General features: G+C 45.4%; 1 protein-coding gene across 2 annotated transcripts in view; it reads left to right on the top strand.

The window, feature by feature from the left end:
• Positions 1 to 14,804, top strand: part of LEKR1 (leucine, glutamate and lysine rich 1) — a 35,568-nt gene extending 20,764 nt beyond the window's left edge. For both annotated transcript variants that reach the window (XM_088171102.1, XM_088171103.1), the window contains exons 6-12: positions 3,324 to 3,405; positions 4,877 to 4,954; positions 5,189 to 5,392; positions 6,355 to 6,448; positions 9,689 to 9,841; positions 11,002 to 11,301; positions 12,808 to 14,804. In XM_088171102.1, the coding sequence (XP_088027228.1) occupies positions 3,324 to 3,405; positions 4,877 to 4,954; positions 5,189 to 5,392; positions 6,355 to 6,448; positions 9,689 to 9,841; positions 11,002 to 11,301; positions 12,808 to 13,143 (1,247 nt within the window). In that variant the 3' untranslated portion in view covers positions 13,144 to 14,804. The remainder of the gene's footprint in view (positions 1 to 3,323; positions 3,406 to 4,876; positions 4,955 to 5,188; positions 5,393 to 6,354; positions 6,449 to 9,688; positions 9,842 to 11,001; positions 11,302 to 12,807) is intronic.
• The last annotated feature ends 402 nt before the right edge of the window (positions 14,805 to 15,206 follow it).

The raw sequence follows: 15,206 nt of genomic DNA, 5'->3' as shown, positions 1-15,206 counted from the left end.
TAATTGCTGCAAGCTGCTATTTCCCAGAATACAAGAACAAGAGCAATGCAGCAGGAGGGGCTGGGTTCCAGCTTGCCTTGGCCAGGGATCTGTGAGCTCCCCGTTCCAATTCCTTGGCCAGCTTTGAGCTCCCAGTGTGTTCCTGATGGCTGAGACAGGACCCAAAGGGGTGCAGGGGAGAGGAAAATGCAGGATCCAAACCCTGCTGGGCGATGGCTGATGGGTTTGAGGCTCAAGCTGTGGCTGCTCCATCCCTGCAAGGTGCCAGGCCAGGCTGGGACAGGGCTTGGAGCAGCCTGGGACAGTGGGGGCTGTCCCTGCCATGGCAGGGGTGGCACTGGGTGGGATTTAAAGCCCCTCCCAAGCCAAATTATCCTGGCATTCCATCATCAGTTTGAGCCGTGCTTATGAACCTCCCCATAAGTCTTAACTAGAGAGAAATAATCTTCTTTTTTTTTGTGTGTGCTTTTTGAGCTTTTCTTGAGATTACCCCCAAATTGTCGGGAATTATATTGGATTGGATTTTGTAGGTTTTGCAGGAAAAGCAGAAAATGACACAGCTCCAGCACCGTGTGCCTCTGATCCAGCCTCACTGGCAACCTGTGAGGAATGAACTGTGGAGCTGATGGCTTCCAGAGTGGCTGCTCACCCAATGTGCTGCTTCTTATTTTGATTTTTCACTGAAAACTTTACCGCTTGTTGCTGTTTCCAGGCAGGAGCTGGAGCAGCAGCGTGCCCTTGGATTCAAACTGGGTGGTGAAATTGCTGAAATCCAGCTGTGGGCAGCCTCTGCTGGGTGTTGTGCACACACCAGGGGCTGCAGTGATGCAATTCCAGGAAGGGGAAGCATTGCCCAGCTTTTGTTCTGTTCCTGTGCTTCAGCAGGTTCGGGCTGTGCCCCTGTCCCAGGCTCACTGGGAGCTTACTGGAAGGTTTATGGCTGTGCTCAGAGGCATTCTGAGTCACAAAAACAAGTCAAATGAAACATGAATGAAACTGAGATGGATTTGGCCTGCTGAGTGTTTGAGATGTGGTTCTTATGCAGCCCTGGGCCCAGTATCACTATTACAGAGTGAGTTTTTCTGTTGGCTTTGCATGTTTTGCAATAGGCTTGATTTTCATTACCAGAGAACATTTTTACATAACTGCTTGAACACATTTCCCTCTGTTCAGCAAGTTTTCAGCACAAGTTTCCATTTGTATTGCCATTCTCCTTATTAGTTGCCTCATTTTTACCACGGGTTTCATTGAAATCTGCCTCCATGGGTGTGGGACTTTCTGCTCACCAGCTCCCATTGACTTTGGTGGGAATTCTCTCTAGAGGAGACTTGCAGAAACCGTTTGTATAATTAAATCCATCTCTTCCCTCATGAAAAACTCCCGTGCATGAAAACAAATGGAGTGAAAAAGGAAACAGTGTTGAAAGAGACCACCCAAAGTACAGCACCAAACCAAGCATCATCCCTCTCCTTTTCCTTTATTCCAGAACTTGTGTCCATACTCCCACGTTGAGGGAGAAGAAAAAAATACCACATTTATTAATTATTGGCAGAGACCTTTTAAAATAACAATTTAGAAAAGGTCAGAAAGAGCTGTTTGGGAAAATCTTCTCAGAGCAGCCTGTGAGGATGGGCAGAGGGTTCTGCTGTTTTTTTCTGTGTCCATCCACACTAATCTGGGTTTAATCTTTTCTCAGAGTCACGTTCCTGCTGGCAGGCTTGGCTGCTCCCCAGGGCTGTGCCTCACATCTGCCTGGCAGCTGCAGCCAAAACTTCTCCCTTTTTCTGTAGCAATTCTGACAGGCACTGCCAGGAAATGGGAGTTGAGTTCTGCAGAGCAGAGTTTTGCCCAGGGCAGGGACTGCAGGTGGCCTGGCCTGGCCAGAGGCTGCTTGGCCACCCCAGCTGGCTCAGGGACAAGGGAAGGTGTCACCAATTGTCACAGCTCAGAGCTCTGCTCACCTCAGTGCCATGGCAGAGCCAGCACAGCACCTGAGGGGTGCACTGCACAAAAATGGGCTGGTTTGGTTTTGGCACCCACGGCAGGTGGTGCAGAAGGTGCTTCTGCAATTCACTTCCATGATTTTACCAAGGGTTTAGTCAAGTCCCAAGAGATTTCACTTTTCTCTTCAAAAAGCTCTTTATAAATGCTGATAGTTTGGGAATGGAGCTGACAGGTCCTGTGTGTTTTACCCTGTATAATTCTTTCCCTGATCTTTTTTTTTTGTTGTTGTTGTTGTATTCTAATGAACAATTTCCCTTTACTGAAAAAAGGGAACTCTTCTAATTGTAGGATTTGCCAAGATAAGGTGTGGCTGCAGGAAATCCCACACCGGGATCATCCATCATCATTGCTGGAAATGACTGAAAGAGACGTGTGGGAAAAGCTACAGAAGTTCAGGGAATTGGGGTGAAATGATAAATTTAAGAACAGGAGTGACAGATTTGGCTTCTGGGAAGATACATCAGAATTTTGAAGGACTGTCTTGGGAGCTGTTCCCTTCAGAGACAAGGCCACCTCACTTTGTTTGCTGTTGCTTTCTGAGGAATAATCTTGGTTTTTCTTTCACTTCCAGATCTGTTGCAGTGATTTGTCATTGGATTTTTTTTTTTTTTCATGTAGTTTGTGGTGCTGTCCTTTTGGTAAAAACTTTGATTTTAAATCATTGCTAGGCTGAGGTGTTCCAGGCCAGGCTGGATGGGGCTTGGAGCAACCTGGGACAGAGGAACTGGATGAGCTTTAAGGTCCCTCCCAGGCCAAGCCATTCCATGATTCTGTCATATCTTCATGGAGATGAAAATCAGATCAAGCCCTTGTGCTGGTGCTTCAGTTTAAAGAGCATCACATCTGCAAGTTCTGGCTGTTCTTAGGATTTAAAAGCATAGAAAAGGATGGTATTAAGGCACACAAAACCAGAGATAATTTAACTAAAAAAGCAGAGATTGTACAGGGAGAAAGGCAGTGGCTGATTGGAGCTGAGGTGATGTGTTCTGACACAACATTTAGAGAATAAAACAAATACCCCACACCAAAAAATTACTGCCAGGGTTTCACATGAAGCAAATTCCAGGTGAGTTTTCCACCTCTCTGCATGTTTGCTCTCAGCTCTATGTACAACCAATCTGATTTAAAGCATTTCGTGTTCCAGTGTAGTTGATTTTGATGTTTTCTGGTGAGATAAAAACCCCCAAACACACAAACAAACCCCAGCTTTTTGCTGTAAAACTCTGCCTGAGGTGGGAGCGAGCTCTGACCTGCAAACAAACCATGAAAGTGAATTAATGGAACATTAACAGAGACACAATCTCGTGGTTTTTTTCCAGATTTAACAAATCAGGTGGAGACAGCTGGCCTGCAGCTGCAGAAGGTGACAGCAGAGCTGGACCACTACAAGAAGCTGTTGCTGTAAGATTCCCATTCCTTGCTTGCTTCCCATTGCACATAAAACACTTAAACCACTTTTTTTTTTTCCTCAGCAGTGATCTGAGAAGGTTTTGACCAACAGAGGAACAATTTTATTTTCATATGATAATTTCTGAGCCAGCCTGGCTGTGGGAGCAGGGTTTCCTTCCTGCAGCAGGGATTGATGGAGCTGCAGAGGAGGGACAATGATCCCCTAACACACGGGTGTGGGATGCATTTTGGGAAATCCACAGAATTTCGGGACTAAAAATGTGTGTGGGAAGGAATATCTAATGATTGAGCAAGGGGGAATAAAACGGCTTCCCACTGCCAGAGGGCAGGGTCGGGTGGGATTTTGGGAGGGAATTGTTTTAGGTGGGGAGGCCTGGCCCAGGTTTTCCAGGGAATTTGTGGCTGTCCCTGGACCCCTGGCAGTGTCCAAGGCCTGGCTGGGTGGGGCTTGGAACCACCTGGTCTATGGAAAATGGGGTGGAACAAAGGTGAGATTTGGGGTCCCTTCCAACCCAAACCATTCCAGGATTTTCTCCCATTTCCAGAGCACTCCCCAGGCTCTCAGAACACTCCAGAGCAGGAGCCTGACACCCCAACACCACCCAAACATCACAAATCCCACCGTGCTAACTTCAAATGCCAAATTCCGAATTTCAGAGCGCTGCAAACCTCCGTGGGCACTGGGGCAGCCTGGGGACATCACCTCCAGAATTCAGAAAGGCACAAATTGTGTTTGGGAAGCTCCAGAAGTGGAGCTCAGCAGTCAGGAGCAGGCTCATGACCATCCCTCACCACTTTGGCCACGTTTCCCTGCAATGGGAACAAAGGATTTGTGCTGCCCTGCTCTTTGCACTTTGTGCTTTCAGTTCCTCTGCTCGGGGGTCTGAGGAACTGAGCTGCAAATATTTGGGATGCTTAGCAACCAAGGACTCCAGTGATAATGTAAGGATTGAGTGGGAAACAAAGATGTCATGAACACAGTTAAATAAACACTGGGGGCATTCCAAGTGTGAATTAACATTTCAGTGTAATATGGGCACAATTTAATAAAACAACATCTTCTCTATCTGTTTAAATGTAAATATGAACCTTAACCATGGTTATTAATTGGTGCAATGGTGACATAATGACACGAAACCTGCAAAGTTTCCAGCCCTTTTACCTACAAAATTGGGAGTTGTTCCATTTTATTCATTTATTACTCAAAGCTGTCATCAGTGTTGCAAGATGTCACTTCTTGTTTGCAACATTTGTGATGCAGCTCAGGCTGAGATGGCACTGGAGCTGCAACTTCCAATTATTAGCAACCTTTGCTGGAGCTGGCAGGGATTTCTGTTTGTGGCCTTTTACCTGAAATGGAAAATGCAAGGTGGAAAACACACCCAGAAGTGATGTCCAGGCTGCTGCAGGAGTAAAGGTTCATTTCTTTGGATAAAATCCATTTTTTCTCAATGTTTTTTAGGGTGAAGTCAACAGAACTTGATGTCTGTCAAAATGAACTGAAAAAGATCAAATATGAAAATGGAATTGCTGAGTCCAGGTAAATGCTGAAATGATATTTCATAGTTTTGAGCAATGACAGCAAACATTTTACTATTTTAATTCAGTTTTTATGCAATACATTTTAAAAACTTTTCTGTCGGGTCAGTAGATTTAACTTCATAAAGAACACACGGAGTTTTCACCAATATTTTCTTTTCCAGGCATTATTATTTCTGTCTATAAATAAGAATATAGTAACTACAATGCTGCTGTTTCTTTATTTCATCTGTAGGCTTATGAAAGAACTGAAGGAAAAAGAGGAATCCCTTCTCATTTGCCAACAAATCTGCAAACATTTACAGGAGGAAGTGGCTGAGAAAGAAAGGAAAGAAGAAGATCTGAAAAGAAGAACAGGGAGATCAGAGAGTGAGCTGGAAACCCTTAAAGCTCTCCTGAGCCAAACAGAGCAGGAGGTGCTGATGCTGAAACAGGAAAGGTAAAAGGAGCTGAGCTGGACTCAGCTGCTCCTGAAAATTCTGGGCATTTTGGAGGTCATTGGATTGGGGTTTTTTAAAATTCTTATGGGATAGATAAAACTTGGATGATGAGAAAAAAAAAGTCTTATTAAAAAATAGGAGTAGGGAAGTTCTGTTTGGGCTTCAGCTTGAGTTTAACTAGAGCCCCAAGGCCCCATTTTTGTAGCTAAAGGTGCAGGGAAAATTCAAACCCCTGAAATGCAGAACAGTTGGTGCCTCCTGGCACTTCTAAACGCTGAAATGTGAAAATGTGGCTGTCAGGAGCAGAACTGGAGATGGAGATTCTCCTGCAGGTATTTAAAAAAAATATGGATTCAGGTTGGTGAGTCCCAAGCAAAGGCACTCAAAGTCCATCCCATTCCAGGGAGAACAGCCCCCAGAAGCCCAGATTTTATTTTCCACACCTCCAAAGCAATCCCAGGGACAAGGGCAGCTTTGTTCACAGCTCAGACCCTGCAGGGCCAGACTCAGCTGGTGGGAAGTTGCTCTCACACCTCCCCAAGTAGCAGATCCTGCCCAAGACCCTGCTGAGGGAATACTGAGGCATTTTTTGTGGGGGACAAGTTGTTAACAGCACCAGTGGCAGGAATTTAATCTGCAGCAGTCGTGCCCTACAAGCCCCACTCAGTGCTTTTCATTCCAAACCCCTTGCAATTCTTAAATTAATAACCCTGATATTCCAAGTTCATGAAATACAAGTTCTGGTTGGAATAGTTGAAGTTTCTCTGTGTCCTTGAGAAATAGCACAGAAGTATGAATTTGAAGGGGAAGATCAAGCTCTGTGTTTTCATTAAAACAGGAAATTCAGGAGGTGAGGAGGTGGTGGTGGAAATTCCAAGTGGTGATTCCTGGATGAGCAGGACTTGCCTGCAGGGAGGGGGAATTGCAGGGGCAGGTTTGAGTGGGATTTGTGTGTTTTTAGGGAGCTGCTGCTGGTGTCCCAGCAGAGCAGGACGGAGCAGCTGCAGGAGGCGCTGAGGCAGAAGGTTCGGAGCGAGGATTCCTGGAGGGACAAGGTGACTCTGGGGGGGTTTCAGATTCACAGAGGACACAGCAAGCAGGGAATGATCCCCTCCAGTGCCACATGGAACCACACACTCACTGCTTTGGGAGCCACTCGGCCAAAAAAAAAAAAAAAAAAAACCAAACCCCAATTCTGTCAGGAAGGCACGAATTTTGTTCGTCGTGGCTCTGCTGGGGAGTTCACAGGGGAGGGTTTGTTTTGGGAAATCTCCTGTCAGAAAATGCACATTGAATATTTGCTGCAGTTCATGGAATCACAGGATCCCAGATTGGTTTGGGTTGGAAGGACCTTAAAGCTCCTCCAGTGCCACCCCTGCCATTGTCACCTCCCACTGTCCCAGGCTGCTCCAAGCCCTGCCCAGCCTGGCCTTGGGCACTGCCAGAACCCAGGGGCAGCCACAGCTTGTCCAGAATATCCTTTAGGCCGAGGAATTTTCCTGCCAGCCTCTTCCAGTGGGATTTGGGAAGCTGTTTCCTATAAAAACTCCCACCACGTCCACCGTGTTTCCATCTGCAGCTTTTTCCCCCAAAAAACCTGAGCTGAATAAGAAATAAAAATACAGTCATCTATTAAAAAGAAAAACAGATAAAAATATATTTATGTATTAAAAAAGAATAAAAAATGGGTCTTAAAAAGAATAAGAAATGAAAATAAATGTATATATCAGTGAAGAAAAATTTAAAAGCAGAGTTGAACAATAATTGTGACTTGTCTGATTTAAGCCTCACATAATTGGTGACTGAAATTACTGCATTTTTTGTTTCAGTGTCTGAAAGCTTTATTTAGTTCCAGGGAAATTTGGGGACTGGTAGCAATTAGGATCAGTTACATTTCTTTGGAAGCTGCTTCCCCTGCCTGCCCCAGGATGTGATTTGGGGAGGGGATCACGCTGGCTCCACAATCACAGAGGGTTTTCAACCTGACACGAGAACAAAATAAAGATTGGTGGGAGGGAGAGGCAGCAATTTCAGCTTTGGTGTCACAGCCATTAAAATGCAGCCACAGCAAGGGCCCAAAACTGCTCAGCAGCCAAAAAAATCAAAGTGACAAAGTGACAACTCTGCCTTTGGCTTGTGCCACTGCACCAGAGGGTGAACTTTTCTCTTTAAATACATAAACCTGAAATTGTTTTAGTGGAACAACAAAAAAAAAATCACTTTTAGGAAGTAATTTAAGACAATTTAAGACATGAGTCCATTGGAATACATCATATTTATGGAATCCTGGGATTATTGAGGTTGGAAAATTCCCCCAAAAAAAGATGATAAAATCCAACCTTTGCCCAAACACCAAAGCCCTGAGACACCCCAGGTGTGCTCCAGCCCCTCCTGAACCATGGAGAAATTCCTCCTGAAACACATTTATCTTCTGGATTTCTAAAATATCAATTAATGAGGGCTGTGTAAGCGGGTTTAAATCAATTATTATTAAATAATTATTAAATTAATTAGTGGCCATTGTGCTCTCCTGGAACATCAACGTCCACTTTATTTCCTCTTCTGGTTCTCAGCTTTATTAATTTCAGATATTAAATGTGAAATGTTTTGTATGAGTGAGCTCAGGTTTTTATATTGCCTTCATTTTAAACAAATGGAGCCTCCAATAAATGACCAGGATCTATAATAAGAGGTAGAGTTAATAAATCTGGGGATTTATGTTCAGAATCCCAACTCCCATCTAAGAATATACAAATAATAACAATAATAATATTATAATAATGGTAGTAATATAATAATAGTAGTAATGTATTATTATTATTATTATTATTATTATTATTATTATTATTATTATTATTATTATTATTATTATTATTATTATTATTATTATTATTATATGAAGAAGAAAAGAAAATTAATAAGAGTCTTACATAATAAGAAGAGCATCTTACAAATACAGCAATTTTTAAGCTATAACTTAGTGGGAGATTTGTACCTCTTCCACACCCAGAATTTGGCATAGTTTGGTTTAAAAAATAATGAAAATATTTCCAGTTTTTTTCTTTTCCCCCTAAAGACATCAGGGAGATTTATTACACTTCTGCTCATAATAATGTGTGGAATTAGATAATTATAATTAAGCTCATTGTGGGCTTTTGTGCTTTTAATCATTTGAAGTAATGAGGTTTGTGCTGTGCATTTAATGTGCCTGCTGCAATTAAATCCATCAGAATCTGCTGCACAAAGGGAATGGGAACATCCTGGGTTAGGAAAAGTGTTCTCCTAAATGCAGCCCTCAGGGTTTCCTTCACAATTTTCTATTGGGGAAATTATGGCTGAATTTTCAAAATTGAATTTATAATGTGAATTAGTGGAGATGCTGTAAGGACTGGGGAATTTCACCCAATATTCCAAGCTGGAGAAAGGTCTGGGATGAGCTTGTGACCTTACAGGGCCTGAAGGGGCTCCAGGAGAGCTGGGGAGGGACTGGGGACAAGGGATGGAGGGACAGGACACAGGGAATGGAGAGAGGACAGGGATGGGTGGGATATTGGGAATTCCTGGCTGGGATGGAATTCCCAGAGCAGCTGTGGCTGTCCCTGGATCCCTGGCAGTGTCCAAGGCCAGGTTGGATGAGCTTGGAGCAGCCTGGGACAGTGGGAGGTGTCCCTGCCATGGCAGGGTGGGATGGGTGGGATTTAAGGTCCATCCCGAAATCCCGAAATCCCAAAGTCCCCAAATCCCAAAATCCCAAAATCCCATCCCAAATTCCCATTGCAAAATCTCATCCCATGATCCCACGATCCCATTGTCCCATTATCCCATGATCCTACAATCCCATTATCCCATGATCCCACAATCCCATGATCCCATTATCCCATGATCCCATTGTCCCATGATCCCACGATCCCATGATCCCATGATCCCATTATCCCATGATCCTACAATCCCATTATCCCATGATCCCATTATCCCATGATCCCACGATCCCATGATCCCACAATCCCATTATCCCATGATCCCATGATCCAATCCCATGATCCCATCCATGATCCCATGATCCCATTATCCCATGATCCTATTATCCCATGATCCCATTATCCCACAATCCCATGATCCCATTATCTCATTATCCCACAGTCCCATGATCCCATTATCCCATGATCCCACAATCCCACAATCCCATGATCCAATCCATGATCCCACAATCCCATGATCCCACAATCCCATGATCCCACGATCCCACAATCCCATTATCCCACGATCCCATCCCCACTGACCCCTCTTGTCCCCAGCTGGAAATGGACCTGGCCAAAGGGGAGGCTCGGCACAAGGAGGCAATGCTGAAAGTCAGGGAAGAGGCCAGAGTGGAGCTGGAGCTGGAGAGACAAAAACAGCAGGAGCTGATCAGCAAATTCCAGAGGGAGCACGAGGAGCTGCAGCAGAAGGTGTGCAGTGCTCCAGAGAAATCCCAGAGAACTGCAAAAAATGGGATGTGAAGGAATAAAACCTCTGCAAAAAATGGGATGTGAAGGAATAAAACATCTGCAAAAAAATGGGATGTGAAGGAATAAAACATCTGCAAAAAATGGGATGTGAAGGAATAAAACCTCTGCAAAAAATGGGATGTGAAGGAATAAAACGTGTAAAAAATGGGGATGTGAAGGAATAAAAACTCTGCAAAATGGGGATGTGAAGGAATAAAACCTCTGTGTGTCATCCTCTCTCTGGATGATACTTTTCCCCAGTTTTAGTATATTTAGTTGTTTTTTTTTTTAATAGAACAGGCTGAAAATAACTATCCCAGTTCAAGTGAATTGGTGGGGAAGTTCTTTGTCATCTCATATTTTCACTACTAAATCTCCATCTATGTCCCCAGAGTTGTTAATTATATTTAATCTGACATTATCATGTTTTAAAAGCTTAAAGGGGCTGTTTCAGGCTCTGCTGAGGTGCCCCAATCCCACTCTTTCTTTTTTTTTTTTTTTTTTTTTTTTTTTTTTTTTTTTTTCCCAGCAGCTCCAGGGTCAGTAAAGGCCACTGGGCTGGACTGGTGTTGGCACCACAGGGGAGCTCCAGATCCCCCTCAGATTTTGCACAAAAATTTAGAAATTGTACCTGAAACCTGAGTTTTCAAAAGGTTTGATACAGTTCCTGAGAAAATCTGAGAAATCTGGGAAAATAAAAAGGAATGTGATGAGGTTATATTGTTATTTAAAATCTGGGACGTTGTGTGGTGATTTAGAGCTGAAAATAAGTTTGGCTTTGTTCACTTGACAAATATTTAACTGTGATTTTTTAAACCCTGAGGAATAACTGACTTGCAGTAAATTTAACTTGAAGTTAAAATTTCCCTTTTTCAATGGAAAAATGTCTCGATGTCTCTGTTTCATCTTGAACACACTAATTAATCTCTGTGTTCTCAGTGAGTGGTGATTAATTTACAGCTCTCGGGTGTTCTCTGAGGGAATTATTTAAATTCAGAGCTTTTTTTTTTTTTCCTCTCTGAGGACCTGCAAGTTTGAATTTGTTGGTTTTTTTTTTTCCTATTAATTCTCCATATTTAGAGGTACTGAATCGAGATTAATTCCTGTCTGATCTCCCCCAGATCCCAGGTTTAATATCCAGTGCCACCAAGAGTTTGAGGATGGAGACAGAAATTCTGGAGAAGAAGCTCCAAGATGCCCAAATGAAGCTGGCAGAGAAGGATGGGGACAGGGAAAAAGAAATCCAGGGCCTTAAAAGGCTCATCAGTGAACTGGAATTCCAGCTGACCATGGAAAAGAGCAACAATGAATCATTCCTGGACAAACTGAGGAAAGAAATTAAGCACAAGTCAGATGAGCTGGAAAAATTAAGCCAGGAGAAGACACAGCTGATTCACAGTTTGAGTCAAGTTCAAGAGGAGGTAGGAACAGGACCCAGGAAATGCCTGGTTATTTTTGTTTGCAGACATGTGATTTCTAAAATCATTCAAAGTTCTGTGTTTCTGGCCAGAAAATCCATTGAAACACAAAGATTTCTCAAACAAATCCATCATCATTTCCTGAATATGGTAGATGACAAAAGATGTGAAGTTTTAATTCAGCAAATGCTTAAATTAGTGTTTTGTAGGGAAATATATCTATTTTTAAAGTCATGAAAGGCCTTTCTTAGTCTGTAGCCTCATGTCCCTCTGCCCAAACATGAGTTAACATTGAAGAATTCCCAGTTTTTAGGGTAGAAGACACGGATGTCTCTCATTCCTTCAACTGGTGTCCCAGCTGCCACCAGTGCAGCCACATTCCCTAATTCAGGAATGCATAAAAATGAATTAAATGCAAAGAGAAATCCAACTGATGGCTGTGCTGACCACAAACATTTGCTGAATGCTTGGAATATAATGGGGAGGGAGCAGAGAGCTGCTCCACATGGGAAATGTGGAGTCAGGGACTCAGATAAGATTAGGCTGGAATGTCCAAAGCAGTTCAGTGGCAGGAGAAAGAATTGGCCAACAGCAAAAATAAAACTCTTCCAAGTGAGTTAGGGCTGGGGTTGGTGCTGATGTGTTCCTTGGAAAGAGGGGAAGGGTGTGGGGGAATTCCAGTGAGGCTGTGCCCAGTGTGTGCCCAGGGATGGGGGTGTGGGATAGAGGCAGTGCTGGGACAACAGGGGGACAACTTGGCCTTCCCATGAGTGATTCCAAGATTCCAGGAGTTCATACCTGATTCCATGTTTTCATACCTGGTTCCATATCTGATTCCATACCTGGTTCCATATCTGATTTCATATCTGATCCCACACCTGCTTCCACACCTGCTTTCATACCTGGTTCCATGTGTTCATACTTGGTCCCATATCTGATTTCATACCTGATTCCAAACCTGGTTCCATTCCTGATTCCATTCCTGATTCCATACATTCATGCCCAGTTCTCCCAGCTGGGCAGGAGAGCAGGAAAAGCTTCTGAGCATTCCCTGGCATTTCCCACTGGCTCCCCAGGGAACAGAAGGACAGTGCAGGGCAGGTCCCTGTCCCAGGAGCGTCCAGGTGTGATGGATGGAGCAATCCTGATGTTTCTATTTTCAGAATTCCCTGTTGTGCGTCCAGGTGTGATGGATAGAACATTCCCAGTGTTTCTCTTTGCAGAATTCCTTGCTGCAGGGATGGTGTCCAGGTGTGATGGATGCTCTATTCCCGTTGTTTCTCTCTCTCTTTGCAGAATTCCCTGCTGCAGGACACGGTGTGATATCTGTCACTATTTTCGGTGTTTCTCTCTCTGTGTCTTTGCAGAATTCCCTGCTGCAGGACACGGTGTGATATCTGTCACTATCCCGGGTGTTTCTCTCTCTGTGTCTTTGCAGAATTCCCTGCTGCAGGACACGGTGTGATGTCTGTCACTATCCCGGGTGTTTCTCTCTCTGTGTCTTTGCAGAATTCCCTGCTGCAGGACACGGTGCGCCGGGAGTGCGAGGAGCGTTTCGAGCTGACGGCGGCTCTGGGCCGTGCCCGGGATCAGGTGCTGGAGCTGCGGAGGCTCAGTGGGACCCTGCCGGCCTCGCCCCGCTCGCTGCCCCCCGGCGATCTCCGCCTGTCCGGACACCTGGGGACGGCCAGGGCTGCCCGGGGCCCCGGTTCGGGCCGGCACGGAGGTGGCAGCAGCAGCACCGGGTCCCTCGATGCCATCCCGGCCAAGGCAAGGGCGGCCCCGCCGGGCGAGCCCCGCAGCCGCGGCCCCGCCGGGATGAGGCTCCGGCCGAGCCAGCTCTGACAGCTCCATTCCAGCCTCCAAAGGAACCCCAGCTCATCCAGTTCCTACAATTGCAAATCCAGTTGAATTTTTATTTATTTTTGATGCAATAACTTTGTCCGTTAATTTATTCATGGTGTAATTAAATGGCTGCGTGCGTTTCAAGAGGAGAAAAGTAAAAAGTCTCTCCGAGAGGAGCACAAAGAGCAGCACATCTTCAAGGAGTGGGATTGAAATCAGAGAATCCCTGGATCCCAGAAGGTTTGGGTTGGAAGGGACCTTAAAGTTCATCCTGTTCCAGTGCCCTGGCCCTGGGCAGGAATAATGGCCCAGCATCACAGGATCCAGCATGGATGGATGGATGGATCCAGGGTTTGGATCCCTGGGGCTTGGACAGGGAAGGTGGAACTGGGTGAGCTTTGAGGTCCCTTCCAGCCATAAGCAGTCTGTGATTCCATGATTCCATCATTTCAAATCTGGGCTCTTGTCCCCCTGTTTGTCCTGGAGCAGCAGCTGGAGTACAAGGGGAGTGTGGCCAGGGAGGAACAGCACGTAAAATAACAGGATCATGGTTCTGGCATGAGGGAGTGGCCAGGTCCTGGATCCAAACCAAGTCCAAAACAAATATTTCCCTTCTCCCCCTCCCTCCCAGAACCCGGAGCTCCTGCTGCTAAGCAATAAACAAAATATGGAAATGTCAGGGACCCTTTTTTACTGGCTTTGAAAACAATTTAGTGAATCTCACCATGTCAAGGAAAGTTTACCAACTGTTTTCCATGGTGGGATGAAAGGCAGCAGCACCTCATTACAGCCCTGGAATTTTAGGAAATCAAACTTCCTGCAGGAAGTTCTTGTGGAATGGTGTCAGGGACCTTGCACTCCAGGACTCGTGGCACGAGGCAAAGCCAAACAAAGCTCCAGGCTTGGAACAAACCTGTCCCTGTGGGTCCTGCCTGTGGGCAGCGTTCCAGCCCTTCCCTTGGAGAAAACCTCCCCTGGCCTGGGCTGTCTCGTCCTTCCCTGCTGGAAAAGCTCCAGTTTGCCCCTGGCAGAGCTGGGGGTGCTGCCTGCTCTGGAGGGAGCTCCCACAGCCCTGAGCCTTCCCAGGAAGGATCAATCCATCCCCGATGGCCCGCAGGGAAAAGGGGCTCGTGGGATGGGGGCGATGCTCTGTGTGAGCCCCAGGCACCACCCACGGCGTGGCCAAACCCCTCCTTAGTGACCCTGCCAGCAGGGAGGGGCTGGGGGATCCACACCTGCTCCCAGGTGACAAGGGACAAGAGGAAACCACAGAATCTCAGTCACTGCCTCGGTGTGGCTCATCCTTTTCCCACCTGAAGTTGCCCAAAATGTTCTCCAGAGCCAGGATGGGGAGTCCAGCCCCTGTGTGGTCCTGCTGCTCCTCCAGCACTGGCCATGCTCAGCTTGCCATGGATATCATTTCATTCCCACTGGGATATCACAAACCAAAGCTGGGATGATCACTAGACCTTGCTTTGAGGTGTGTGTAGGATCTGGGATCCCGACTGTGCCTTGCAGATGGAGTTTTTCTACAAAAGAAAAAGAAATTGGACTGCAGGAAAAAGCATCTTAGTTCCTAAGCAGTGTTAAAAGTGCATGGAAATAGAAACTGATGCCACAGATCATTAAAATGTATTAATCAGAATAAAAACCTGACTGCCTTGCTTTGTACTGTGCATTTTCAATACTAAAATAAGAGCAGGATAATGAAATTGGGGAAATTTCTTTTCTCAGGCAACCCCCCACCGCTGCATTTTTAGTTATTTAAATCAGGCCCTTATTTCCATCATGAAAATTCAATGTTGGATTTTGTCCTTGGTGGTTACAGGTGGTTGGGAGGGTGCTGCTGAAGGAAGAACAAACCCCAAACAGTCATGGTGTGAAACACTAATCCAGGGGTTTCATCCTCCCAGAATTGATTTGGGTGGGATAATAAAAGGGGCACTGCCTGAGATTAATGTTGAGGGGATTTTAACATTGTAATATCATTTGTGTGGAGCATCTGGCACAGTCCTGGGAGCCATTCCCAGCCCCCATGGATTGTTCTCCTTGGCCCTCCAGGC

The sequence above is a fragment of the Sturnus vulgaris genome, chromosome 10 (genome assembly GCF_052056855.1).
Source record: "Sturnus vulgaris isolate bStuVul1 chromosome 10, bStuVul1.hap1, whole genome shotgun sequence".
Lineage (NCBI taxonomy): Eukaryota > Metazoa > Chordata > Aves > Passeriformes > Sturnidae > Sturnus > Sturnus vulgaris.
Note: the sequence above shows the minus strand (reverse complement) of the source record. Positions and strands in the feature narration are given on the sequence as shown.